General features: G+C 29.3%; 2 protein-coding genes and 1 long non-coding RNA gene across 3 annotated transcripts; 2 read left to right on the forward strand and 1 right to left on the reverse strand.

Annotated features, from left to right (window-relative positions):
- The first annotated feature begins 286 nt into the window (after positions 1 to 286).
- Positions 287 to 7,798, forward strand: LOC128668604 (uncharacterized). Its single transcript, XR_008404247.1, has 3 exons — positions 287 to 480; positions 6,562 to 6,752; positions 6,837 to 7,798. It is a non-coding gene; the product is annotated as an uncharacterized LOC128668604 (long non-coding RNA).
- Positions 7,799 to 9,230: 1,432 nt separating this feature from the next.
- LOC103578530 (ATP-dependent RNA helicase DDX42) lies at positions 9,231 to 13,368 on the forward strand. The gene is made up of 6 exons (XM_014443786.2): positions 9,231 to 9,396; positions 9,928 to 10,994; positions 11,065 to 11,293; positions 12,125 to 12,882; positions 12,942 to 13,070; positions 13,132 to 13,368. The coding sequence occupies exons 2-6, from the start codon at positions 9,951 to 9,953 to the stop codon at positions 13,294 to 13,296; spliced, it is 2,325 nt and encodes a 774-aa protein (XP_014299272.1). The 5' UTR covers positions 9,231 to 9,396; positions 9,928 to 9,950; the 3' UTR covers positions 13,297 to 13,368.
- Positions 13,369 to 14,250: 882 nt separating this feature from the next.
- LOC103578531 (uncharacterized) lies at positions 14,251 to 26,001 on the reverse strand. Its single transcript, XM_008559661.2, has 6 exons — positions 25,697 to 26,001; positions 23,656 to 23,868; positions 22,577 to 22,715; positions 18,675 to 18,801; positions 18,367 to 18,595; positions 14,251 to 17,931 (listed from the first exon to the last, which is right to left on the reverse strand). Exons 1-6 carry the CDS (start codon positions 25,921 to 25,923, stop codon positions 15,747 to 15,749), a joined length of 3,120 nt encoding a protein of 1,039 aa, XP_008557883.1. The 5' UTR covers positions 25,924 to 26,001; the 3' UTR covers positions 14,251 to 15,746.
- Positions 26,002 to 26,414: the final 413 nt, after the last annotated feature.

The raw sequence follows: 26,414 nt of genomic DNA on the forward strand, positions 1-26,414 counted from the left end.
GTCAGTTGGCACCCGACACCCGATGTGTAGACATCGTAGTCGAAGTGTCCAACTATATTTCGAAATACTTTTGACTTTTTTTTTTAAAATTTTTTTTTTTCCTTAACGTGATCCATGGTCACTTTCAAATAAAATTTTTTTTTTCCTTAACGTGATCCATGGTCACTTTCAAATAAAATTTTTTTTTTCAACTGGCATTTTTGCAAGTTGAAATAATTAATTTTTTTTTCTTTATTTTTTTTTCCATGTAGTAAATTACAAAAGTCAAAAGTATTTTTTTTTTTAATTAAAAAGTGTTAATTATTTAGACAGGTTTTCAATGGATTCCAACGACGGAAACTATCGTTTTCTGATGTCTTGACTGGAAGGAAGGATGGAACTGAAACACACTGACCTACCTCAAGGAACTGCTAGTTGTCATCCTACCAGCTGATCATCTGGCATCGTTCGGCAGGGAAGTAAAGTTATTTCCCTGTTGAGGTTTGTTATTGTTTTTTGGTTTCTGTCACTCTCTTTTCTATTCTCTATTATTATCTGTCTATTTCATTTCACTTTTTAATTTTTATCAACGGTTCCGTATCTTTTTTTTTTTTTTTTTAATTAAAATCGTTACGTTTATGAATAGTCGAGTCATTTGAAACTTATTCGGTTTTTTCAACTTAAATTCAGTTTTTTCAAATTCAAGTCGAGTCATTTACAGTAAATTCAATTTTTTTATATCAGAGTCGAGTCATTTGAAAGTAGTTCGGTTTTTTTAACTTAAATTCGAGTCATTCGTAATAAATTCGGTTTTTTCAAATTAAATTCAAATAATTTATAGTAAATTTAGTATTTTTAAATTGCAGTCGAGTCATTTGAAATATTTTTAGTTTTTTTAAATAAGAGTTGAGCATTTGCATAAAATTTATTTTTTTTCAAATCAAAGTCGAGTCATTTGAAAGTAGTTCGGTTTTTTTAACTTAAATTCGAGTCATTCGTAATAAATTCGGTTTTTTCAAATTAAATTCAAATAATTTATAGTAAATTTAGTATTTTTAAATTGCAGTCGAGTCTTTTGAAATATTTTTAGTTTTTTTAAATAAGAGTTGAGCATTTGCATAAAATTTATTTTTTTTCAAATCAAAGTCGAGTCATTTGAAAGTAGTTCGGTTTTTTTAACTTAAATTCGAGTCATTCGTAATAAATTCGGTTTTTTCAAATTAAATTCAAATAATTTATAGTAAATTTAGTATTTTTAAATTGCAGTCGAGTCTTTTGAAATATTTTTAGTTTTTTTAAATAAGAGTTGAGCATTTGCATAAAATTTATTTTTTTTCAAATCAAAGTCGAGTCATTTGAAAGTAGTTCGGTTTTTTTAACTTAAATTCGAGTCATTCGTAATAAATTCGGTTTTTTCAAATCAAAGTCGAGTCATTTAAATTAAATTCAATTCTTTCAAATTAAAATCGAGTCATTTACATTTAATTTTTTTTTCTTTTTCAATTAAAGTCGAGTCTTTTGCAGTATTTTTAGTTTCTTAGAATTAAATTCGAGCGTTTAAATTTATCTTTAAATCTGTAGAATCATTTATATTCGAGTCATCTTTTGAATTTTAATTAATATATTTAATATTGGGGTGTGAATTCATATATACACATAATCTTTTCAAAATTAGAGTCACGTACAAATTATATCAACTAGAGTCACATATTTTTCACCGCCGTTTTTTTTTTTTTTTTTTTTTTTTCTTAATAAATTAAATTCTGTATCAAGTGATACAAAATTCCGGTTTTTTTTTAAAAGTAGAGTCATTTTAATTACAGTAAAGTCATTTGAGTTGAATTCAATTTTAAAATATGCCATTTAAATTAAATTAATTTTTCCAAAGTAGAGTCATTTATTTTTTAAAATTTTGTCTTTTTTTTTTTCTATTATATTCATTTTAATTAGAGTCATTTGAATCACAAGCAGTACTAACCGAGTAACCTTTTTTTTTTTTTCTATAAATTGAATAACTCCCTTCTGGAGTTATTGTAGTTTACTTTTTTAATTTAACATGGGGTGTAGATTGATTGGTTATCAATAGCCTTCTGCTGTTGATAATTTAAACACAACTTTTTTTTTCCCATCTCACACACATACACATACGCTCTTTGCGTTTCCAACTCTCTCTCTCTTCTATTTCTTATCTTTTTCTTAATTTTTTTAATCGGGGTAATTAGATTAATTAGTGGACCAGTAATAGGTTTTTTGTTGAGATTATTCTCTCAGTAGAATCACGCGTTTAATTTTAGAGTCAACCAACCCTTCCCTAACTCATCTCTTTCTCTTTCTATATCACTACCCTTACCCCTTTTTTAATATTAATAATTAATTCGCGTTGGGTTTTGTCCGCGAAATGGGATATTGGTCTAGTGATTTAGTTGGGTGGGGGTTTATGGGTGTTAGGGATTATAAGGACATTTGGTTCTTATAATTTATTTAGAATTAAATTCACGCGAATTAGAGTCTGAAAATATATATCGCTCTATAGATCTTAAAGGCGAAAAATATTGTTACGCTGTTATGGGTGGCCAACCATAGCAGCGTATATAAAATATTTTTTTTATCCATTAAAAATTAAAAAAAATTTATTTTTTTTTCTTTTTTAATGATAAAAAGTTGAAAAAAGAAATTTTCCCTGATCAGTTTTAATTTTTTATGAATTATTCTGTCCCACCCTTTGAGTACCCGGGTGCGATTTGGGTGCCGGTCTCAATTCATTTAAAATTTTTCTGATCAAATCTTTTCTTTTTTAAGTGTTTAAGCGTCTGTAGAGCGATATGTATTTTTTTTTATTTATTCAATTAATTAGAGTCACTTTTGCTGCGTTAGTTAATAAGTTAGTTTTACTATAGGAGGGGAATAATATAGGACTGGGGTTTTGATGTCACTAGACTGATCGGGGGAGTAGATTAATTAAATAATTCGGGTTTTTTTTTTAAATTAGAATCACCCCATCTCTTTCTTCTTAATGAGTGGTAACTCTACCACTCATTTACTCTTTCATTCACCACACACTTTACCCCTTTTTTTTTTTATAAATTCGAGTATTAGCGTCACGGTTTTTTAGATTTTTAAGTTACTGGTCCAGGGGCTTTTAAATTAGAGTCAATTTTGCTTTGGGTTCTTTTTAGCTTCAATTCTTTTTCTTTCTCTCTCATACACCCTTACTTACACTACCCCTGAGACTCTGTTCATCTTTAATGAAATCGAGTCTCACCCCACACGCCGCCGTATAGTCGAGGTTACTCACAACCTCGCTTACGGCGACTTTTCTCTACACACCAATCTACACCCTTAACTTTTTTTTTCCCTTAAATTCATTAAATTAGATTTAAATTAAAAAAAATCACCTGGCACTTGGTCAGGTGGCATTATCATTAGAGTCTTCAATTAACTCGTTGGTACTGCTTGCATGTCGTATTAATTTGATTAGAGTTACTTTAAAAATCGGGTTTTTTTTTTCTTTTTCTAATAATAAATTTAATTTAAATGGCATTCCCGCGTAAATTATGAGCCCTGGCATTAGGTCAGGCTGTCGCGATATTTAATTGCTAGTTTTTTCATAATATATATCCTGATCTTCTGGGCTGGTACGCATAACCCTCCGGTTCGATCGATGTCGGTCCTTATTGGTCGCATGCTATAAGAAAATCTATCATTATCGTGTTGTTATCGGTGCTATCATTATTATTGTTGTTGTCATAATTAATAACAATATCACTACCACTTTATGAGTGAGATAGTGATAGTGTAATTGGCCCTAGCAGGTCACATTGCACAATTGATATTAATATTGACTGCAATGGTTTTATTGATGATATCGTAATGACGTGATTTTATAGTGACTTTTGTGTGCGATCAAAACGGGGATTCGATTTATCGATTGGCTGGTGGCCTAATGCTACGCATACGGTTCAGTTTTGATGGCAATATATTATGTAGTTTTTATTATTCTTCGAAAGAATACACACACACACACACTTTTTTATCACACATGTATTTACACCCCAATAATTTTTTTTTTAACTTCAATTTTATAAGATTAGAGTCATTTGAATTAACGCCAGTTTTTTAATGATAGAGTCATTTAAATGAGAGTAATATCATCATTGTAGAGTCATATTTACAGAATCGGAGATATTTTGAGTAGCTTCAGTTTTTAATGTTTTTTTTTTTTCAATTAATCAATTAAATGTAAATGCTCATTCACTTTTAATTTTCTATCGTCATTTAATTCGAGTCATTCAATTTAGCGTCATTTTGATACAAGTAGAGTCACTTAAATTAACGCCATTTTTTTTTATTTTTTGCTTCGATTAATTAATTTAATTTAGATGCTCAGTTACTCTTAATTTTTTATCATCGTTTAATTTAGCGTCAATTTGATAGAAGTAGAGTCAGTAGTTTTCTGAAAGTAGAGTCTTTTTAATTAAAGTCGTTCTTTTGACAGTAGAGTCATCTTATTCGAGTCATTTTTAAAAAAAGTCGAGTCATTCAATTTAGCGTCATTTTGATACAAGTAGAGTCACTTAAATTAGAGTCATTTTTTTTTCTTTTTTGCTTCGATTAATTAATTTACTGTAAATGCTCATTTATTCTTAATTTTTTTATCGTCATTTAATTCGAGTCATTTTACAAACAGTCGAGTTGATAAATTTAGTATCTATTTAATAGAAGTAGAGTAATTTTTTTCAAGAGTAGAGTCGGTTTTCGTTTCACTTCATGATAGAGACCTGGCACTCGGTCAGGTTTTACGATATTTTTTTAAATTTCTATTTTCAATACATATCGATCGTTATTGCTCGTATATGCTAAGAAAATCTGTAATAATCATGCTGTTATCGGTATTGTCAATATTATTGTTGCTGTCATAATTAATGTCAATACCATTATCATTCTATAATGATAGTGTAATTGGCCCTGGCAGGTCGCATTACACGATTGATATTAATATTGACTGCAATGGTTTTATTGATGATATCATAATGATATGATTTTATAGTGACTTTTGTATACGATCAGAAGGGAATTCGGTTTCAATTAAGTAGTTTAATATGAATGCTCATTCATTTTCAATTTTTTATCGTCGTTTAATTCAGGTCATGTAATTTAACGTCAATTTGATGGAAGTAGAGTCACTTTAATTAGAGTCGTTTCCTTTAACAGTAGAGTCATCTTATTCGAGTCATTTTTAAAAAAAGTCGAGTCATTTAATTTAGCGTCATTTTGATACAAGTAGAGTCACTTAAATTAGAGTCATTTTTTTTTATTTTTTGCTTCGATTAATTAATTTAATGTAAATGCTCATTTATTTTTAATTTTTTATCGTCATTTAATTTAGCGTCAATTTGGTAGAAGTAGAGTCAGTAGTTTTCTGAAAGTAGAGTCTTTTTAATTAAAGTCGTTCTTTTGACAGTAGAGTCATTTAATTCGAGTCATTTAATTTAGCGTCATTTTGATACTAGTAGAGTCACTTGAATTAGAGTCATTTTTTTTTATTTTTTGCTTCGATTAATTAATTTACTGTAAATGCTCATTTATTCTTAATTTTTTTATCGTTATTTAATTTAGCGTCAATTTGGTAGAAGTAGAGTCAGTAGTTTTTTGAAAGTAGAGTCTTTTTAATTAAAGTCGTTCTTTTGACAGTAGAGTCATTTAATTCGAGTCATTTAATTTAGCGTCATTTTGATACAAGTTGAGTCACTTAAATTAGAGTCATTTTTTTTTATTTTTTGCTTCGATTAATTAATTTACTGTAAATGCTCATTTATTCTTAATTTTTTTATCGTCATTTAATTTAGCGTCAATTTAGTAGAAGTAGAGTCAGTAGTTTTTTGAAAGTAGAGTCACTTGAATTAGAGCCATTTTTTTTTATTTTTTGCTTCGATTAATTAATTTACTGTAAATGCTCATTTATTCTTAATTTTTTTATCGTCATTTAATTTAGCGTCAATTTAGTAGAAGTAGAGTCAGTAGTTTTTTGAAAGTAGAGTCACTTGAATTAGAGCCATTTTTTTTTTATTTTTATTTCAATTAAATTAATTAATGTTAATGTTCTTTCACCCCCCCCCCCTTTCGTTTCTTTTTATTTTATTGAAGTTCCGTAGATTCGAGTCATTTTTTAAATATAAATTCACTTAAATTAAAGTCAGTCTTTTAACAATAGAGTCACTTTATTATTTATTTAATTAGTTTTGATAGCTTCTCAATTATTATTTTAAAAAAAAACTAGATACGCGAATCGCACCCCGACATGTTTATTTTTTATCTTTTTTTTTTTCATTTTTTAGGATCTTGTTTTAGGTTTAGAAATATGATTTTTTTTTAATAGATTTCTCAAGGTTCCGTAACCTCACCATGAATTGGATAAATTTTATAATTTTTTTTTTTTTGTTCAGGTTTAGATGTATAATTTCTCTTTCTACTTTTTTTAAATAGGTTTTTCATGATTCCAGGGACTTTCCTAACTCTTACCCTGCTGAAGTTATTGGGCTATTAATTTCTTTCTTTTTTTTTTTTTTCTAATTTATTTTTCAGGTTTAGATATAATTTGGATTGACTTGTTTCAATATCATTTATGACGTGTCTAATCTAGAGTCCAATGGAATCTATTGACATGACTGGCCTACCAGGACCAGAATAATTTTGAGGACAGTGATGTTGCTGAACATCAAGGACAAGGTGATGCAGATCCTAGGACACACCGCCGCTTTAATTTTTTTTTTCTGGTGCATATTCATTTTCTAATATTTCTTTTTTTTTTTCTATAAATATGTATCCCTGTATTTAATCTATTGGGATATATATTTTAGTTTCAGATCCAGTCAAGAAGAATAAGGATATCCATGGGTGCCAAGGAATACCGAGACCAGGAGAAGGAGGACCAGGACCAACAAGAAGACGAATTACTTATTTAATTATTTATTTTTATTATTTATTATTTATTTTTATTTTGTATATTTATTTATTTAATTTTACTTGGATTGTAATTAGTTTTAAATATTTATTTTGTTAAGGTGTGAGTGTGATGGATGCTGTAAGATTGATTTATAATTTATGAATTTAATTTATATTTTTATTTTGTAAGAATGTGTACGAGTGGCATGTTTTTATTGCATGGCTTGTGCTTGCTTGTTTTTTTTTTTATTTTATTCGGGTCTGATCGCATGGTTTGGATTGTTTATATTTAATTTAATTTTATTCCTTATTCTTCCCTTCCCTTTTAATTTTAAGTGTGTTTTTTTTTTATTCGGGTTTGACTGCATGGTTTGGTTTGCTTCTATTTAATTTTATTTTTCCTTTTTTTATTCCCATTCCCGCTTAATTTTAAGTCTGTTTTATTATTATTTAATTTAAATTTAAGAGTGTAATCAGTGTGTGTGATTTTGTTTATTGCGACATCCAGGCACGGATACTATTAGTAAGTTTTAATTTTAACAAATTTTTATTTAATTTTATATTTATATTTATTCATTTGTATTTTTTATGTATTTATTTTATAATTGTTTAATGTATAAAATTTTGTATTTAGTTTTATTTAGCTTTTTGTTGGTCACCAATCGAGTGATCACTGTGTTGGTCGGGTTTTTTCACTGGTAAAATCCTCCGATTTAAACCGATAGATTCCGGGTCTATCGGATTTTTATCGGAGTATTTTATCGGTGTCGAGGTTTCCCAAACGGGCTATTTTCTTTCTTCCAAAAGAAAATAGCTTAGACCAGTACAATTGTATTTCTAAACAAATACAATTGTAGGTGAATGCGCACAGTATAGGAAGTCGGTCCTCAGCCGCTTTTTTTTTTTTTTTTTTTAAATAATAAATTCTAATATTTATTATTTTTAATTGAGCATTTATAAATGAAAAAAATAACCTTCCCCTTATTTTTAATTAAATATTTAGATTATAAATAGAATTAAGTATATTATTTATAAGAAAGTGAAAAATCCATACAATTAAAACGAAGCAGAAGAATCCTTATAAATACAGGTAAGTAAAAAAAATAATAAACATTAATGCAATCAAATAAACAAAAAAAAAAAAAAAAAGTTATGAAAAATTTTCTCTTTTTTTTACAATATTATTTATATTTTTCATCTGCTTCTTTACAAAAGTATTTATTTCCTGAACGATGTTTGTCGTACAGAAAATGAATATTATAGTAAAGAAGCAACTATTAATATTCATACTAATTAAATTATTAATATATAGTATAAAAAGTTATGAAAAATCTCTACCAAATGCTTTCCGAGAGATTTTGTATTTATTTTAAATATTTGCGCATGCGCAATAGTATATTGTTTTTAGTAGTTTTTTTTTTTTTTTTTTATATTAATTAATTAAATTTCTTCTATATTGAGAAATTCTGATTTAAATAAGAAAATTCTTTTCCTTTATTTTATATATAATATTTTATTTATTAATGTACATGTATATAAACAAATATGTCTCAATAATATATACATATATATATTTAATCGTAATAAATAACAAAGAAATAAAAAAAAGAGAACAAATTGTCATCAATAAATTTCCTAAATTTTTAAATGTTTGCGCATGCGCATTGTTAAAACTTTACATGTCTACTTATTTACGAGTGTATGTTCGTAAAAAGTCTGTTCTTAGTCACTTTGTTTTTTTAATAATAAATTTTTATTTCAATTCACGTTAATTATTTATTTTTTTTTAAACCTTCCTTTATCTTTAATTAAATATTTAATTTTACAAATAAAAATAAGCGTTTTTCAAAAAACGAAAGTAAATTTAATTATGATGAATAAATTACACACATAAATACAGGTAAGTTAAAAAAATAATACCTAGAAATAAATAAAACAAAACTTCAGTATATAACTGCGATGAACTTTTTATTGGACATCCGCTTTGTAGTTTTAAATTTTCGCGCATGCGCATTCTGGTTTGGTTTGTTATTTGTAATTTTGGCTCACGTTCCATTTATTTTTTATCATTCCTGTTAGGTGTCATTATCGCTTATAGTCATTTTAGCTATAAGTCAACTTGGGTGAACATAATCGGGAACGTTGTATGCAAGCCATTTTTTATTTTTCTCTAATTTCTAATAATTTATTTTTCAAATATTTAAATTTACCGCGCAAATAATAATAATAACAAATAAATTATTTAATTTTCTTAAATCAACAAGATGGCGCTAGTGCGTTATTTTAAATCATGATGGCGGCTTATGCATTTCATATATACATATATTTATATATATTTGTCTTAACCTATTAGTTTATTAATAATCCCCATACTTTTTATCATTACTTTATTTTTAATAAATATTTTGAATGTCAAACATTTAAAAGAAAATAAACATTCTTATTTTTGACAGCTGTCAAAATTTTCAAAATAAGGTAAGTTTCATTTAAACAATCAATTTAAATAATTTTATTACGATACTCAAATTAGATGACATCTAATTGTTGAATTTTTTTGAAAATAAATTACAAAAAAATAATTATTTCAAAAATCACCTATAGTTTTTTTAATATGCTAACTGTGCTCTAGTTTTTGGATTTTTTTCACTAAATAAATTAAAAAAAAAAAAAAAAACAAAAAAAATGCACATATAGAAAATTAAAAAATCTGTAAGTGCAATTTTACAAAATATTTTTTTTTTTTTAATAATTTGTCGTTTTTCAAAAATTCAAAAATTATCAAACGTCTGCTAACTTCCATATCATTATTTTATTAACTTTAAAATAATAGATTAAAATGTTAAAAAAAAAAAAAAATAAAAAAATGCACTTCTAGAAAATTCAAAAATCCATACATGCATTTTTTTAAATTTTATTATTTTACTCATTTAATATTTTTCCTATGCAATTAAAAACATTTTTTACCTCTGCTCCATTCACACTCATGTAATTTTTTATTATCACCAGATACAAAAAAAAAAAAAATAAAAATGAGTTATCAACGTGGAGGTAATAAACCAAAAGGTTTTGGTTTCACGGGTTTTCAAATGGGAACAAAACGCACAGGAGTAAATATTCCGCCACCAGCATCAATAAACACATCATCAACTTTAAGTAAACAAGGCTACCATACAATGAACTCGATAACCGAAAACGCGCTGTCAGCATGCTGGGGTATGCCCAAAAAAAGAACCAAAACAGAGGACGAGTACTTCGAAGATGACGACGAAACACCAGCGTCAACCCTAGAGTATATTCCAGCCCCAGGATCACCGACCTACGAGTTAATGAACAAGAAAAAAGATGACAGTGACAGTGAGGAAGATCCACTGGATGCTTTCATGGCGGGAATCGATGCCGAGGTCAGCAGGAATAATAAAGCCGCTGCTTTGGCAGCCACCGCCGCCGAGGATGCTGATAAACGTGACGAAAAGTCCAGTAAAGGAGTGAGACAGGACATCGATGAAGAGGACGACGAGGAGAGCTACTACAGGTACATGGAAGAAAATCCCACCGCTGGGTTACAGCAGGAGGAGTCCGACACTGAGATCGAGTATGACGAAGACGGGAATCCAATCGCGCCTCCAAAGAAAAAAGATATCGATCCTCTGCCGCCTATCGATCATTCGGAGATCGAGTATGAGCCTTTTGAAAAAAATTTTTATAATGTACACGAGGACATCGCGAGTTTGACCAAGAGCCAGGTCGAGGAGCTGAGAAAAACTCTGGGGATCAGAGTCTCTGGTGCCGCTGCTCCTAAACCAGTCGCTAGTTTTGGACACTTTGGGTTCGATGACGCTCTTATGAAGGCGATCAGGAAAAATGAGTACACGCAGCCTACTCCTATTCAGGCCCAGGCCATTCCGACTGCGCTGAGCGGAAGAGACTTGATTGGTATCGCGAAAACTGGCAGCGGTAAAACCGCGGCCTTTATCTGGCCGATGTTGGTCCACATTATGGACCAGAGGGAACTCAAAGAAGGCGATGGGCCTATTGGGTTAATTCTGGCACCCACTCGTGAATTGTCTCAGCAGGTAAATTAGGGGTTTTGGTTTTTTAATTCGGGATTGGGAAATTCGATGGACTAATGGACTTTGGTTCCAGATCTTCCATGAAGCTAAAAAATTTGGCAAGGTTTATAATATCCAAGTTTGCTGCTGCTATGGAGGCGGAAGCAAGTGGGAACAGAGTCAGGCCCTGGCTGGTGGAGCGGAAATAGTCGTGGCTACGCCGGGAAGAATGATCGATTTGGTTAAAATGAAGGCTACTAATCTTAGTCGCGTTACTTTTTTGGTACTTGATGAGGCTGACAGGATGTTTGATATGGGGTTTGGTGAGTCGCGTTTTATGACAGGGTGGCCACGAACCGGAAATTAACCAGGAATTCAATGCCAGGGAAATATGATGTCAGGATTTAAAAAATACCTGGGAATTTAATTTGATTTTTTTTAAACGATAAATTATAAAAAAAAAAATATTTTGAAAAATTACACATGTAGTTTTTTCAATTTCCTACATGTGCATTTTTTTCAGTTTTTTTTTTTTTTTTAATTGATTCGTTAAAAAAAATCCGAAAATTGTCAATGGTCTGTTGACTTATGATCCAGAAGTTAGCAAATAATCAACAATTTTTGAATTTTCTCTTTTCAAGTTTAATTACAAAAAAATAAAAAACTAAAAAAATGCACATGTAGAAAATAAAAAAAACTACAAGTGCAATTTTTCAAAATATTTTTTTTTTTTATAATTTATTATTTTTTTTAAATTTAAAAAATGATTTGACGTTTGCTAACCTCAGTTATATTGTTGACTTCGGGATCATGGAAAATTATGGTCTTGAATTTATTAGGCAATTTAAAATTTTTAGATTTAAAAAAAATGCACATATAGGAAATTTAAAAAACTACAGGTGCAATTTTTCAAAATATTTTTTTTTTTGTAATTTGTCACTTTGAGAATAATTCAAAAATTATAAGACGTCGACTACCTCCAGTATCATTAAAAAAATTCAAAATTTTCACGAGTAAAATTTCAGAATTCAGGAAAAATGTGGAAAATTTAATTGAAAACCTGGGAAATATCAGGGAGTTTAAAATAATTTTTTTGTGGCCACCCTGCCTAATTTAAAAAAAATTACAATTAACAAAAAAAATAAAATTTACAGAACCACAAGTGAGATCTATTTGCAATCACGTCCGTCCGGACAGACAGACGTTGATGTTCAGCGCCACCTTTAAAAAAAGAGTCGAAAAATTAGCCCGGGATGTCTTGACAGATCCCGTAAGAATCGTCCACGGAGACGTCGGGGAAGCGAACACCGACGTGACCCAACACGTCGTCGTCTTCAACAACAACCCGACCGGCAAGTGGAGCTGGTTGTTGCATAACATCGTCGAGTACCTCAGCGCCGGGAGTCTGCTGATCTTCGTCACCAAGAAGCTGAACGCCGAGGAGCTCTCGAACAATTTAAAACTAAAAGAGTACGAAGTGATGCTTCTGCACGGAGACATGGACCAGATTGAGAGGAACAAAGTTATCACAGCCTTCAAAAAGAAGGAAGTCAGCATCCTCGTGGCGACTGACGTCGCGGCCCGTGGTCTAGATATCCCGCACATCAGAACCGTCATCAATTACGACGTCGCCCGAGATATTGACACCCACACTCACAGGATTGGTAGAACCGGACGTGCTGGAGAAAAAGGCACTGCCTATACTCTCGTCTCGGAGAAGGATAAAGAGTTCGCTGGTCATTTGGTGAGAAATCTCGAAGGCGCTGACCAGGAAGTACCCAAATGTCTGATGGATCTCGCGATGCAGAGCTCGTGGTTCCGCAAGTCGAGATTCAAAAGCGGCAAGGGGAAGAGTTTGAATGTCGGTGGCGCTGGACTTGGGTTCAGAGGCAGACCGACTTCCGCTAATCAGGTAATTTTTTATTTAATTACTTATTTATTTTTAATTATTAATTGGTTAATTAATTGCAGGGTGAAGGGTCCAGCTCATCATCACCGAAAGACATTAGTGAAGTTGTCAAAAAATTAGAACGTCATGGCCCTTGCAGTGATCGTTTGTCTGCCATGAAAGCGGCATTCAAAAGTCAATATAATACACAGGTAATTAATTCATTTTATTTTGTTAATTAATTGGGTATTTAATGAGTGATTTTTATTTAAGTTTCGGGCATCTTCGGACCACACATGGGAACAAACGATCCAGCCGCCCTCTGTAGTGATGCCGCCGCCACCCCCGCCACCTGGTGCACCTGCGTCAGAGGAATCCAAAAATCAAACCGCTGACAAGAGCGATCGCAAGCGTGTGAGAAAGAGCCGGTGGGAGTAATAAGTAATTGGTATATAAATAAATTAATTATAAATTATACATATGATTTTTTTTTTTTTTTATTATAATGGACAAAAGTATTTAATTAATAAACATAAAAGTAATTAATTAAAAGTTTTTTTATTGTTAGCTTTTATATCTACAGTTGAGAAACAGCATCCAGTAATTAATTCGCTAGGAAATTTTCTTTTTTAATTAAAAATGATTTTTTTCTAGTAAATTAATTAGGGCACCGCTGAATTTCAAAGATGTTAGTAAAAAAAAAAAAAATTACATAAATATTTTATTATATATGAGAGTGATTTTTATTTTGCTCTTCAATTTTATCTGCAGAAAAATTTCATTTTTTAATTTTCTCTTTCATTCCCATGAGTAATTTTGTATAAAATTTACTCTCATTAACTAAAAATTCAAATATTTGGCGCCTAGTTTAGTAAAGCCGCCATTTTGTCAAATACAAAATTACAAAAGTACTTCGGGTATTTTCGGGTTTTACCCCCACTGTGCTCTACGCATGACCCCTCCCACTTTTTGCGCACGCGCAGTATAAAAATTATCCTAGTGGGGGTAATTCGAAGCTCATTCTCTCTCTGGGAGTTCAGAAAACTTTAACCTCAAATAGACTAAAATTTTTTGACTTCAATGTCTGGTAATTTTCTTTTTAATTAAATAAAATTTAAAATCACTTAACTTCTAACAGTAAATCTATTTTTTAAAAAAAAAATAATTAATTTCTTATAAAAAAAATTTCGTAATTATTGGCGCGAAAAAAATATTTTTAAAAAATACGGAAAGGAAATTTCCCAATCGATTAATATCTTAAATAAACAGCTTGTAAATTAATAATAATTAACTATTACATGATTTAAATATTAATCAGATTATTAAATAGTCACGTTGATCGTGATTGAATTTACGCTGCATTTAATTAAACTTATTATTATTATTATTTAAAATTATCAGTATTAAAATCTACATATTGCATTACACTTCATTAATATCTTAGCATATTTAATTATCATCATTATTATTCAATTAATATCTAATTACAAGTATGTAATTGAGTTTAATAAAATGATAAATTTATAATATTATTTTTATCAACCTCACAATTGACGCGACTTTTAAATTTACTTCTCGCAACAACCGGTTTTTTTCCACGCCATTTAATTAATCGATAAAGACATACAACAAACAACGAGATCGATAAAAGGCAACAAAAAAAAATCTAGATCGAGGCTTTCCATAAAATGTTATCGAGGCAATCAATTACTTTTTTCTTCTTCTTCTTCTTATTATTATTATTATACAAAAAAAAAAGCAAATTAAGTACAGTCAATATAATGCTCAGTCTTAATATAAAATAAATTCCAGCCCTCGTGGTTTTAAAAATGCCGTCAATTTTTTAAATCCGTGCGCATGCGTTACAATTTTGTAATAATTTAGTATTACTATGGTTATATATTCTAGCGAATCCGAACTACGGTCTTTACTCTGTTACTTTAATTACGGCAATTTACGGTATTCGGAAAAATTACAGTAAATTTCGGTATTTTACGGCTGACTCGATAATTTACCGCAAATTTTTTGGAATTCAAGGGAATTTTACAGTAAAAATGCGGTATTTTGTTGTGAAGATGAGGATTTACTGCAGAATTACAGAACTATACAGTAAAATAAAGTCGTGTTTACGGTATTCGGAAAGATTACGGTATTTTATGACATGCCGCAGTAATTTACCGTAAATTTTTTCTAAGTCAGTGGTATTTTACGGTAAACATTCGGTATTTTGTTGTAAAAGTGCGGATTTACTGCAAAATTACAGTACTGTACCGTAAAGTTAATCTGTGTTCACGGTATTTGGAACAATTAAGGTATTTTACGGAAACGGCGCGGTATTTTTCCGTAAATTTGCTGTAATATGGGGATATTTCATTATAGAAATGTGGTATTCTACCGTACAACTGTAGTAAAAGTGCGATATTTCATCGTGAACATGAATTTACTGCAAAAATTCAGTATTTTACCGCAAAGTGAAGTACTGTACCGTGTTTACGATTAAAAAAAAGCTGTAAGTTATGGCCACTTGCGGTAAATTGTCATAAATTACCGTAAAATGCGGCAAATTTGCTGTAGCACTACGGTATTTTGCAGCGAAATACTGTAATTTATGATAAATACCGTAATTTACCGTAATTAGGATTCACTACGGATTAGCCAGTTGTTTTTTTCTATACTTATACTGTACAGTTACCAGAACACTACAGTAAAATTACCAGAAAATTGCCGAACTTTTACTGAAAAAATTCCCTATAATAATAACAGTAAAATCGTACTTTTGGTAACAACACCGTAATTCTGAAATTTTCCAAAAAAACTGACCAAAATAACCTAATAACCTTAAAATTGCGGCAATTTCAAAACCTGCAAGAGAAAATCTGATTAAAATTTCATTTATCCCTAAAATTTTTGCTTTTATTTTTGTCCCCACTTAAATTACTCTTCCCATTAAACTTTTCCATCGCGCGCGTGTAAGAACCCGTGCAAACTTTCCCCCAAATTTTCTTTTCTTCCCTCGTCAATTTCTTATCATAACCACCAAAATTTTTATTACCATCCCTGCGCTTTTCTTCTTTACCATCAGGATCTTCACTCGATGTCGAGCTCACCCGTTCTAACCTCTTGTCATTCTTAACCTTATCTTCATCACAACTCGATTTACTCAATTGCTCATCAGCAATCATGTTATCAGTGACAATTATTTTAGTAATCGAAGTTCTCTTCCTCAACTTCTCAATATTTTTCTTTGCCTCCTTATTGCCGTCAATTTTCAAAATGTCTTTGAGGTTAACAGAACTATCTCTAGAAATATTAAATTCTTTCTTCTTCTTATCATCTTCATCTTTCGTACAACCCAACACTTCTGGATAAATATAATTCGGCATCCGTTCCTTGAAATAAGACGACCGCGAATTCGAAAACTTGCTTTGATTAATCGGTTTAATAACTTCTTCTTTACCAACCTCTTCGATTGTCTGATTAATCGGACCTTCTTTATCATCTTCGCTAATTAATTTATTTGAATTCGCCACATTAACGCACTGTTTATACTTCTCATTAATAATAACATTTTTATTAAGACTCTCTTCAACTTGATCTGAAAACAATTCCGTCCATTCGTTCCCGACTTTGTTCTGATCACCAGCATCTGGATTAATCAGATCGTCTTCATTACCCGAATCATTGTCGAAATCTTTAATCAACCCTTCGTTTTTCTCATTACGTTTCCTCAGTTCTTCCCAATTTTTCCTCGGCTTGTAACTCGTCTTCCTTCTGACGATCCCGCGCTCCTGGATATTAATATCCGGGATGAAAAGTCTCAGCGCTTTGGGTCCCGTGGGAAAATTAACCTCGTTAACGCGTTTTTCAGTCATGATGGCTTCCAAACTAGTCTTAGATGCAACTTCCTGGTGTTTATTGAAAGCGGAGACCAATTGCGCTACCGTGTACTTGGGCTCGTCGGTTTCAGACTCCGAGGGCTCGTCCGAGTGATTTTTGTCGTCGGAATTACCCGAGTTGTTTGAGTGAGAAGAAATGTCCGAGTTCTGACGAACTGACGTTTTGACCAATCGTGGATTTGTTTCGTCGGAATCTTCAGTCAAAGTGTCTGACTCGACTGACTGAAGGCTGTCAAAATTTTCTTCAAAGTCATTGATTTTTTTTTCAGAATTTTTATCCCCATTTTGATTTTCATCCGCCATTTTGTCGTTTGGTTCGTTTCTGAGGTTAAGGTTTGGCTCGAGGTTCAAAGAACGGACGTTAAAAGAACTAGTGAGAACATCGCCAGCGCTTTCGCATCTTTCCAAAGCGCGGGAAGAAAATCTCTCATTCAAATATTTATTTGCGATTACATTTTTTTCACTTTGATCTTTTTTACGGCTGGTTTTTCTGATTGATTCGAGACTGTGGTAAATGTCGAGCACACCCTGGGACTTAGACAGACACTTGAGGCCGTATAATTTTTCCTGGGACCGGCTGCCGAATAAAGGATTTACTAGAAATTCTTTTTGCTGGGGGGAGCGGGTTATCAAACAGGCTTGCGATTGGATTTGATTCAAACTGCGCATTCGCGAGAGCAAACCGCGGCGGTTCGCGTGATTCAAATTTGCGTGGGAACGACTTTGTACTTGGGAGAGTAATCCCTGGGTTTGCTCAGCGTTGAGTAAATAATTTTGACTAGTTGCGAGGCTCGCTTGGGATGTCGCAAGACTTTGTGATGTTGATAAACTTTGTGATGAATTCAAACTTGTTTGCGAATTTGATGGGCTCATGTAACACTCGCTGTTTATTAAACTGCCGTGGCTACTGGTTATGTTCAAACACATTTCACTCTGACTGAGTCCACCGGCGAGCTGTCCTTCTGGTTCGCGCAAATTCGCTTGGCTTGATGTTAATGCTAATGATGGATGCTGCTGATTCATAAGAGCGACGCGTCTTAGATTCTCACGACTCACTACGCGTTCTAATAAAACTTCACGTGACTTTGATAAGTATCTACGTAGGTGCGGTGATGCCTGGGTTGGCGCGTCTTTCAGCCAATCGTGACGCAGACATTGTTTTGCTGACATACGTGCGCTGCAATCAATTTTTTTGTTGTTTTGGAATTTTTATTTTTATTTTTTGACAGTGGGGTAAAATGGGCCGTGGAAAAATTTATTTTTTTGTAGGTTACTATTTCAGGGGTAAAATGGGTCGTTCAAATTTTTTTTTAGTTGCGAAGAAATTTTTGTTTAAAAAAAAAATTTTTTGTGGGGCAAAATGGGTCGGGATGTTTTTAAATTTTTTTTGAAAAACATATTTATGTGAATTTTTAATGAAATTTTTTTACTGCCATTTTATTAAATTTATTTTTTTAGAGTGGGGTAAAATGAGCCGCGAATTTTTGAATTTTTTTAAAAATTCAATATAATTTTGAGTTTATTTTAATGCAAAAAAAAAATTACCAAAATAATTTAGTATTTTTTGAAAATGGAGTTAAATGGGCTGTAAAAAAAAATTTAAAAATAATACCTAGGGTCAAGCACGAGAAGCTTAGCAACAAAGTCTTTAGCCTGGGTTGAAACATCTTCAAACAATTCCTCCGGGAAATCAACTTCGCCCAACGAAATATTTTGAAAAGTTTCTTGATCAGTTTCTCCCCCAAACGGCGAAAATCCCGTCAACAATACATACGTCGTTACACCAAGTGACCACATGTCCGCCGCAAGTGTTATCGGCTCATAATGCAGAATCTCCGGAGCTTTTCGTTAAAAAAAAACAAACAAAAAATTAATAAACCAATCATTCGATCGATCTCATAACATTTTTACCCAACGTACCAACGTAATCAGGTGTCCCAAGTATCTCTCTCACTTCAGTACCTTCAAGAACAACACGTGATATTTCAAAGTCGCACAATTTGACATCACACTCGGGAAAAGTTCCCATCATAACTAAATTTTGCGGCTGAAATATAAATAAATAAATTTTAGTTTAAAATTTTAAATTTCGCGGTATTTTACTCGACGTAAGTAAGTCATTGACTTTCCAATAACTATCTGACACAACATTATATAAAATATAAATAAAAATAAAAATAAAAATACCAGGTACGGGTTTTTTTTTGTATTGGACGTGGGAATCTACTGGTTTTGCCCTCGAGACTCGATCAAGACGATTGAGTGGTTACCGAGATCGTAACTGGCTATTGACAACGCCTTATTCGATTATTATCATCGTTATTATTATTATTATTATTATTATCAATAATAATAATTATTGAACAAAAAAATTTTGAAATTTTGAAGACAAAAAAATTTTTTAGTGGATTTTTGTAATCATTTTAACTCGAGTACTTTGGAAATTTATTTTTGAAAAAAAAAAAAAATGTAAATGATTCACTGAGACCCGGGGGTGTACTTACTAGGGTGTGGTCAATGATCTACTCGCATTTAAATCAGAGAAAACTTACATATGCCCACTATTATATACTATTAAGATTGAAAGACTTGATTTTATATATGTTACTATTTATATAAATATAAACATTAAAAATTATGTGATAAGCATATAAATATAGAGACAAAAAAAAATTTACAGAAATTTTCATAGGAAAAATTTAATTTGAATTTAATTATGGAAGTAAAATAATTTTAGTTTCCAAAAATACAAACGAAAATTTGTATTTCAGTGGGGTAAAATGGGCCGTCATTGAAATTTTTTTTTTTTTAACAAATTTTTTAATTAAAAAAAAAATTATCATCCAAAAGTTAGCAGACAATCAAAAAGTTTTGGATTTTTTTTTCACCAATTAATTAAAAAAAAAAAAAAAAAAAAAAAAAAAAAAAAAAAAATGCACATATAGAAAATTTAACAAACTATAAGTGGATTTTTTTTTAATATTTTTTTTTCAATAATTTGTCGTTTTTCAAAAATCCAAAAATTATCAGACGTCTGCTAACTTCCATATCATAAAAAAATTTAATTTGAATTATATGAGTAATTAAAAAATTTTAATTTTGAAAAATGAAATTTGAAAATTTGTATTTTGTAGTGGGGTAAAATAGGCCGTCATTGAAAAATTTTTTTAAACCGAAATTTTTAATTAAAAAAATTAAATTACGGAAATTTTTATAAAAAAAAATTAAATTAAATTAAATTATTGTAGTAATTAAAAAAATTTGAGTTTTGAAAATTTGTATTTTAGACTGGGGTAAAATGGGCAGTAGAGAAAATTTTTTTTATCCTTAAAAAATATTGGGATAATTTTTGAATTGAAAAAAAAATGAAAGGATTTTTTTTGGTAGAAAGGGAAAATTTTTTTATATCGCAACCATATTTAGTTATAAATTTATTTATAGCGTGAAGATTTATATAAAAGATCAAAGGAAGATCCGTCATAGTAGAATTTATAATGAACCACAGAAGCGATTGATGTCGTTGGTGTCTGTCGTTTATTTGTCGAGATAAAACGGTAATCGGTCTTAACCAAAATGGGTATCACCTTATGTTTGTGTCTTGTGTATTTATAAATATATATATGTATATATATTTTTATACAGGACAAGTAATGGTGATTACGTTTTTTTGTGGTAGCAGGTTGTTGTAGTTGGGAGCACAAATGCCGATGACGATGTGTAACTTACAAGTTAAGTGTGACTTGTAACCCCAGGCTTACCATAAATCGTATATGGTGTCCTGTGTCACTAACTTAATGTACTATATATTCAGTCATCGCACGACATACTGTCCTATTAAATTTTATTTTATTTTTTACTCTCAAGTTCATCTATCAATCTTATTGACACACTAATTAACTTTATTAATATGTTTTCATTTTTATTATTTTAACTCTGTTTTATTTTATAAAACGTATTTATATATATATATATATATATATATATATATATATATATATTTTTTTTTTTTTTTTTTTTGAGATCCTTGAAAAAAAATTTTAAGGACTAAATTAATTTTTTTCTAGTGATTTTTTAATTATAATTTTAAAAAAGGACTAAATAAATTTTTTTTTTAACTGATCCTTAAAAAAAAAATTATAATAAGGACTAAAAAAATTTTATATGAAGTGATCCTTGAAATAAAATTTTTAAAAAGGACAATAATTTTTTTATTTACATGATCCTTCGAAAGAAATTTTTATTAAGGACTAAATAAATTTTTATTTAAAGTCATCCTTTAAAAGAAAATTGTATTAAGGATTTTGAAAATTTTCTGTTATGTGATCCTTTCAATAAAATTTTTAAAAAGGACTCAATAATTTTTTTTTAAACTGATCCTTAAAAAAAAAATTATAATAAGGACTAAAAAAATTTTATATGAAGTGATCCTTTAAATATAATTTTTAAAAAGGACAATAATTTTTTTATTTAAATGATCCTTCAAAAGAAATTTTTATTAAGGACTAAATAAATTTTTATTTAAAGTCATCCTTTAAAAGAAAATTGTATTAAGGATTTTGAAAATTTCCTGTCATGGGATCCTTTCAATAAAATTTTTAAAAAGGACTAAATAATTTTTTTTTAAACTGATCCTTAAAAAAAAATTATAATAAGGACTAAAAAAATTTTATATGAAGTGATCCTTTAAATATAATTTTTAAAAAGGACAATAATTTTTTTATTTACATGATCCTTCGAAAGAAATTTTTATTAAGGACTAAATAAATTTTTATTCAAAGTCATCCTTTAAAAGAAAATTGTATTAAGGATTTTGAAAATTTCCTGTCATGTGATCCTTTCAATAAAATTTTTGAAAAGGACTAAATAATTTTTTTTTTAAACTGATCCTTAAAAAAAAAATTATAATAAGGACTAAAAAAATTTTATATGAAGTGATCCTTTAAATATAATTTTTGAAAAGGACAATAATTTTTTTATTCAAATGATCCTTAAAAAAAAATTATAATAAGGACTAAAAAAAAGTTCTATTAAGTTATCCTTTAATTAGAATTTTAAGAAAGGACTAAATACATTTTTTTAAACTGATCCTTAAAAAAAATTTCAAAGGACTAAATTTTTCAGCCGATCCTTAAAAAACAACATTCAAAGGATTAAAAAAATATTTTTACATGTCATAAAAAAAACTAAATTCCCTAATTAAAATAATTCATATTAAACAATTAATTATTTTAATTAAACCTAGATCCTTTGTCTCAAGTTCTGTAAAAGGAAATTCAATTTGTTTCCCTCGTTATCGTTGGATCGCTCGTCGTCACTCGTTTACTTGTTTTTAAAAAAAAAAAATTTAATTTAAAAGCACAATAACAAAACCCAACAATGAATAGTCCGGGTACGTAATTAAATTATATGTTACTTTAAATGCTACTATGAGTCTTACAGCAGACCGTATCCTTGATTGTTAAATCGCAGTCGTAAAATCAAAAATACAAACACGGAAATTAATAAATATCTATATATATATATTATTATTTTTTTATGTTCCAACAAAGAGAGACTTTAATTATTTTTATTTCACATAAAAAAATATATGATAATGATAATTGGTTTACAAACGAGTTTCTGTACCGAACAATTATCATCAAATGAAAATTTATTTGTTATCAAAATGATGCGAATTTTTTTAAAATAAGGAAGTTGTCATATTGTGATTATTTTTTAAAAATGTTTTATATTCAAACAGCTCTCGTGTGGAAGTTGAGCTGAGAATGAATATACTCGCGGATAGGAATCGTCGGCACATATGTCACCTACTGCGTTGTTACCTTGATATCCAAATGGGCGATATTTCTCTCGTGGAGGTAGGCGAGTCCTTCTACCAGCTGTTTTACAAAATGCACGACGTCTCCTTCTAGTGGCACTAAGTCACCGTCTATTAGCGTTTGTAAATCACCACCTGGTGCACTGGAAACCAAAAATCATTTTTTGTTGATAGTTATTTTTAAAATTTCGCGCGAGTGAAAAATAACTGGATATTTTGGCGCGAAATTTGAATATTTTAAATTAATTCAAAATTTTTTTGGACTATTTGAATTTTTGCATCGATAAATTTAAAAAAAAAAATTTTTTTTAAATTACACTTGTAGTTTTTTTAATTTTCTACAAGTGCATTTTTTTAGTTTTTCTTTTTTTATATATTAAATAGTGAAAAACAAAATTTGAAAATTGTTAATTGTCTTTTAACTTCAGAATCGTAAATGAGCAGACAATTAAAAATTTTGGGAATTTTTTTTACAACAAAATTATGACAAAAAAAAAAAACTAAAAAAATGCACATTTACAAAATTAAAAAAACTGTATGTGCAATTTTTCAAAATATTTTTTTTTTCAAAATTTATTATTTTTATCAATAATTTAAAATTTATGACATCGGCTGTCAGTATCAATTATTCTAAAATTAACAGACAAAATTTTTGGATGTTTTTTTACATCAAAATTATGACAAAAAAAAAAAACTAAAAAAATGCACATTTACAAAATTAAAAAAACTGTATGTGCAATTTTTCAAAATTTTTTTTTTTTCAAAATTTATTATTTTCATCAATAATTTAAAACTTATGACATCGGCTGTCAGTATCAATTATCCTAAAATTAACAGACAAAATTTTTGAATTTTTTTTTACAACAAAATTATGACAAAAAAAAAAACTAAAAAAATGCACATATACAAAATTTAAAAAACTGTATGTGCAATTTTTCAAAATATTTTTTTTTCAAAATCTATTATTTTTATCAATAATTTAAAACATAAGACGTCGGCTAACGTCAGTATAATTATTTTAATTTTAAAAAAATTTAGTTACGCGGTTCACCCATAAAGGGGACAAATAAAAATCATACATACTATTCCATAACTAAAATAATTTCTTTCGGAGTCTCATAAACATCATGCAGACGTACAACACGTGGTGACTGTGAGCAAAGTGACAATAATGCTATTTCATGACGAAGCTCAGCACTGCAATCAGTATTGAAACGTGTTCTTGATGAATATTTAGCAGCATACAGAGTACCAGTTGATCTTGATCGACAGCGATAAACTTTTGCCCACTGGCCACTGCATAAATAATTTAAATAATAACAATAATTTAAATAAACAAAGTCCAAAAAATAATAACCGCGTTGATTGATTGTTACTCGAGTCCATAAATTCAAATATTATTATTTATTTCTTAATGTTCATATGATATGAGTCTACAAGAGATTCAAAACTAAAAAACATATAATATATTTAAAGGCTTACAAGGTCAGCGCCGCGGCGCCTGACAAGGCTATGGATCATATTTTATTTCATTTCATTTCATCTTTTTATTTTTATTTATAAGTAAAAATAACCATCGGGCCATCGAGATTGTAATCAATTTTTTATTTAAATGTTTCTTGACCTCTATGTAATTTTTTTTTTCTACGGCGCTAGGGGGAGCGAATAATTTTATTGATAATTTTGTAGTACAAATAAATAACGTAATTTGTAGGATCCCTATAAGGATTTGATTAAAAATTCACGCCTCTCTTCATCACTATTTTTTTTTTTTTTTTTTTTTTTGTTGGAGTCACGGATCAATTTATTAACCAGATAATTTATGAGGATATTTAATTACTTGTAAAGATTAATTATTTTAAATTAATATCCTCTGTCTACATGGTAATAAACATCGATTATTAATTTTCGATTATTAATCTTTTGATTTTTTTTTTTTTTATTTAAATTCTGTCATTTGTTATTTTTTTTTAAGGAGAGAGGGGGGGGGATTATTAATAGAATTATTAGAGAAATTTAGTTATCAATTATGAAGAGAAATTTTTTTGAAAATTATCTTGATTTTTGTTTTTTTTTTTTTTTTTTTTTTTAATAAAATATTTAATAAATAAAATTATTATTAAAATTTTTGATCCATAGTTTGGGAAAAAAAAATTGGATTTTTTAAAATTCAAAATTTGTCAAAAAAAAAAAATAACTCAACGAAATTTTCATAAGAAAAAATAAAAATCAAATTTGCTACTGAAATTTTAAATAAATTTTGATCTGCGTCAATTTTTGAATTTTTATTTTCCCGCCAATGTAAAAATTTACATTAAAATTCCACAAAAATTTGAATCGAAGAGAAAAAAATTTTTAAATCAAAAGTTGTCAAAAAAAAAAAAAATTTTTCATAAAAAAAAAAATTTTAATTTTCTACTAAATTCCCGCATAAATTTTTGCGTAAATTTTCGAATTTTTATTTCCCCGCCAACGTAAAAAAAATTTGAAATTCAAAATTTATTAAAAACTCAATAAAATTTCCATAAAAAAAATTTCAAATTTTCTACTAAATTCCCGCATTAATTTTTGCGTAAATTTTTAAATTTTCATCTCCCCGCCAACGTAAAAAAAATTTCAAATTCAAAATTTATTAAAAACTCAATAAAATTTCCATAAAAAAAAATTCAAATTTTCTACTAAATTCCCGCATAAATTTTTGCGTAAATTTTTAAATTTTTATTTTCCCGCCAACGCAATAAAAAATTTCAAATTCAAAATTTGTCAAAAACTCAATAAAATTTCCATAAAAAAAAAAAAAAATTCAAATTTTCTACTAAATTCCCGCCTAAATTTTTGCGTCAATTTAAAAATTTTTTTTTCCCGCCAACGCGGAACTTCTCCCAACGCAAAAAAAATAATTCAAATAAACATCGACTAAATTTCCAAAAAAAATAATAAATTCAAACTTCATAAATATTTGTTCCATAAAAATTATAAACACACTCGCGTTGGTGTGTCAAATATTTGAATATTACGTTAAAACAATTACGTCAACGACCTTAAAAATAATAATTCCATCCCACACGAGTTTCATTGTCACTTGTCTCTCCTAAAAATAAAAAGTTAAATAATCTTCACAAACCTCGCAAACGGTTTCGGGTCTATTTCATAATGCTCCGCAATCGGGCCCGTCTTGACCACCCTCGCCAATTGTGTCTCCTGTACCAAAACCAGGCCCTCTTTGACATGTTTTTCGCTCCACTGGACTCTACACCTTCCCCTGCATCTCTCAACTTTTTCTCCCCTATTACCCGACACTAATTTCGAGCCAGTCGAAAATTTTCTCTGGTTTGATTTCATCGAAGACATTATTGATATTTGTCTTATAAATTACATTGCATAATATATATTTTATAATTATTAACACATATATTTAAGTCGCATTTAATTATTCATATTAATAACCTTGACTATTTTTTTTTTTTTTTTAAATATTCTGTAGAATATATTTTAACTCACTTATATAAATATATAAATATATAAATTCACTAACAGGTAAAACACATTCGTCTCTTAATTCAAAATTATTATTTAAATATCGAAACACTTTTTACGTTCACATGTTGAGGAAAAATAAAAAAAAAAAAATTTGTAGAAAAAAATAAGGAGCCTCCGCGTATCCTGATCTCATGACCGCGTATCCGGGATTGCTCGAAATTTGAATATTAAAATATCAGTAGATCGGGAAAGAGCTGGTGAGACACTAAAAGTGAGCGCGTAAACTCGAGGTAAAGATGCTGTAGCTTCTCGGACTCAGACTCGACTCAGTTTCCATTTCCATCTCCATCTCCATGTCTGCT

This window comes from Microplitis demolitor, chromosome 9, assembly GCF_026212275.2.
Source record: "Microplitis demolitor isolate Queensland-Clemson2020A chromosome 9, iyMicDemo2.1a, whole genome shotgun sequence".
Classification (NCBI taxonomy): domain Eukaryota; kingdom Metazoa; phylum Arthropoda; class Insecta; order Hymenoptera; family Braconidae; genus Microplitis; species Microplitis demolitor.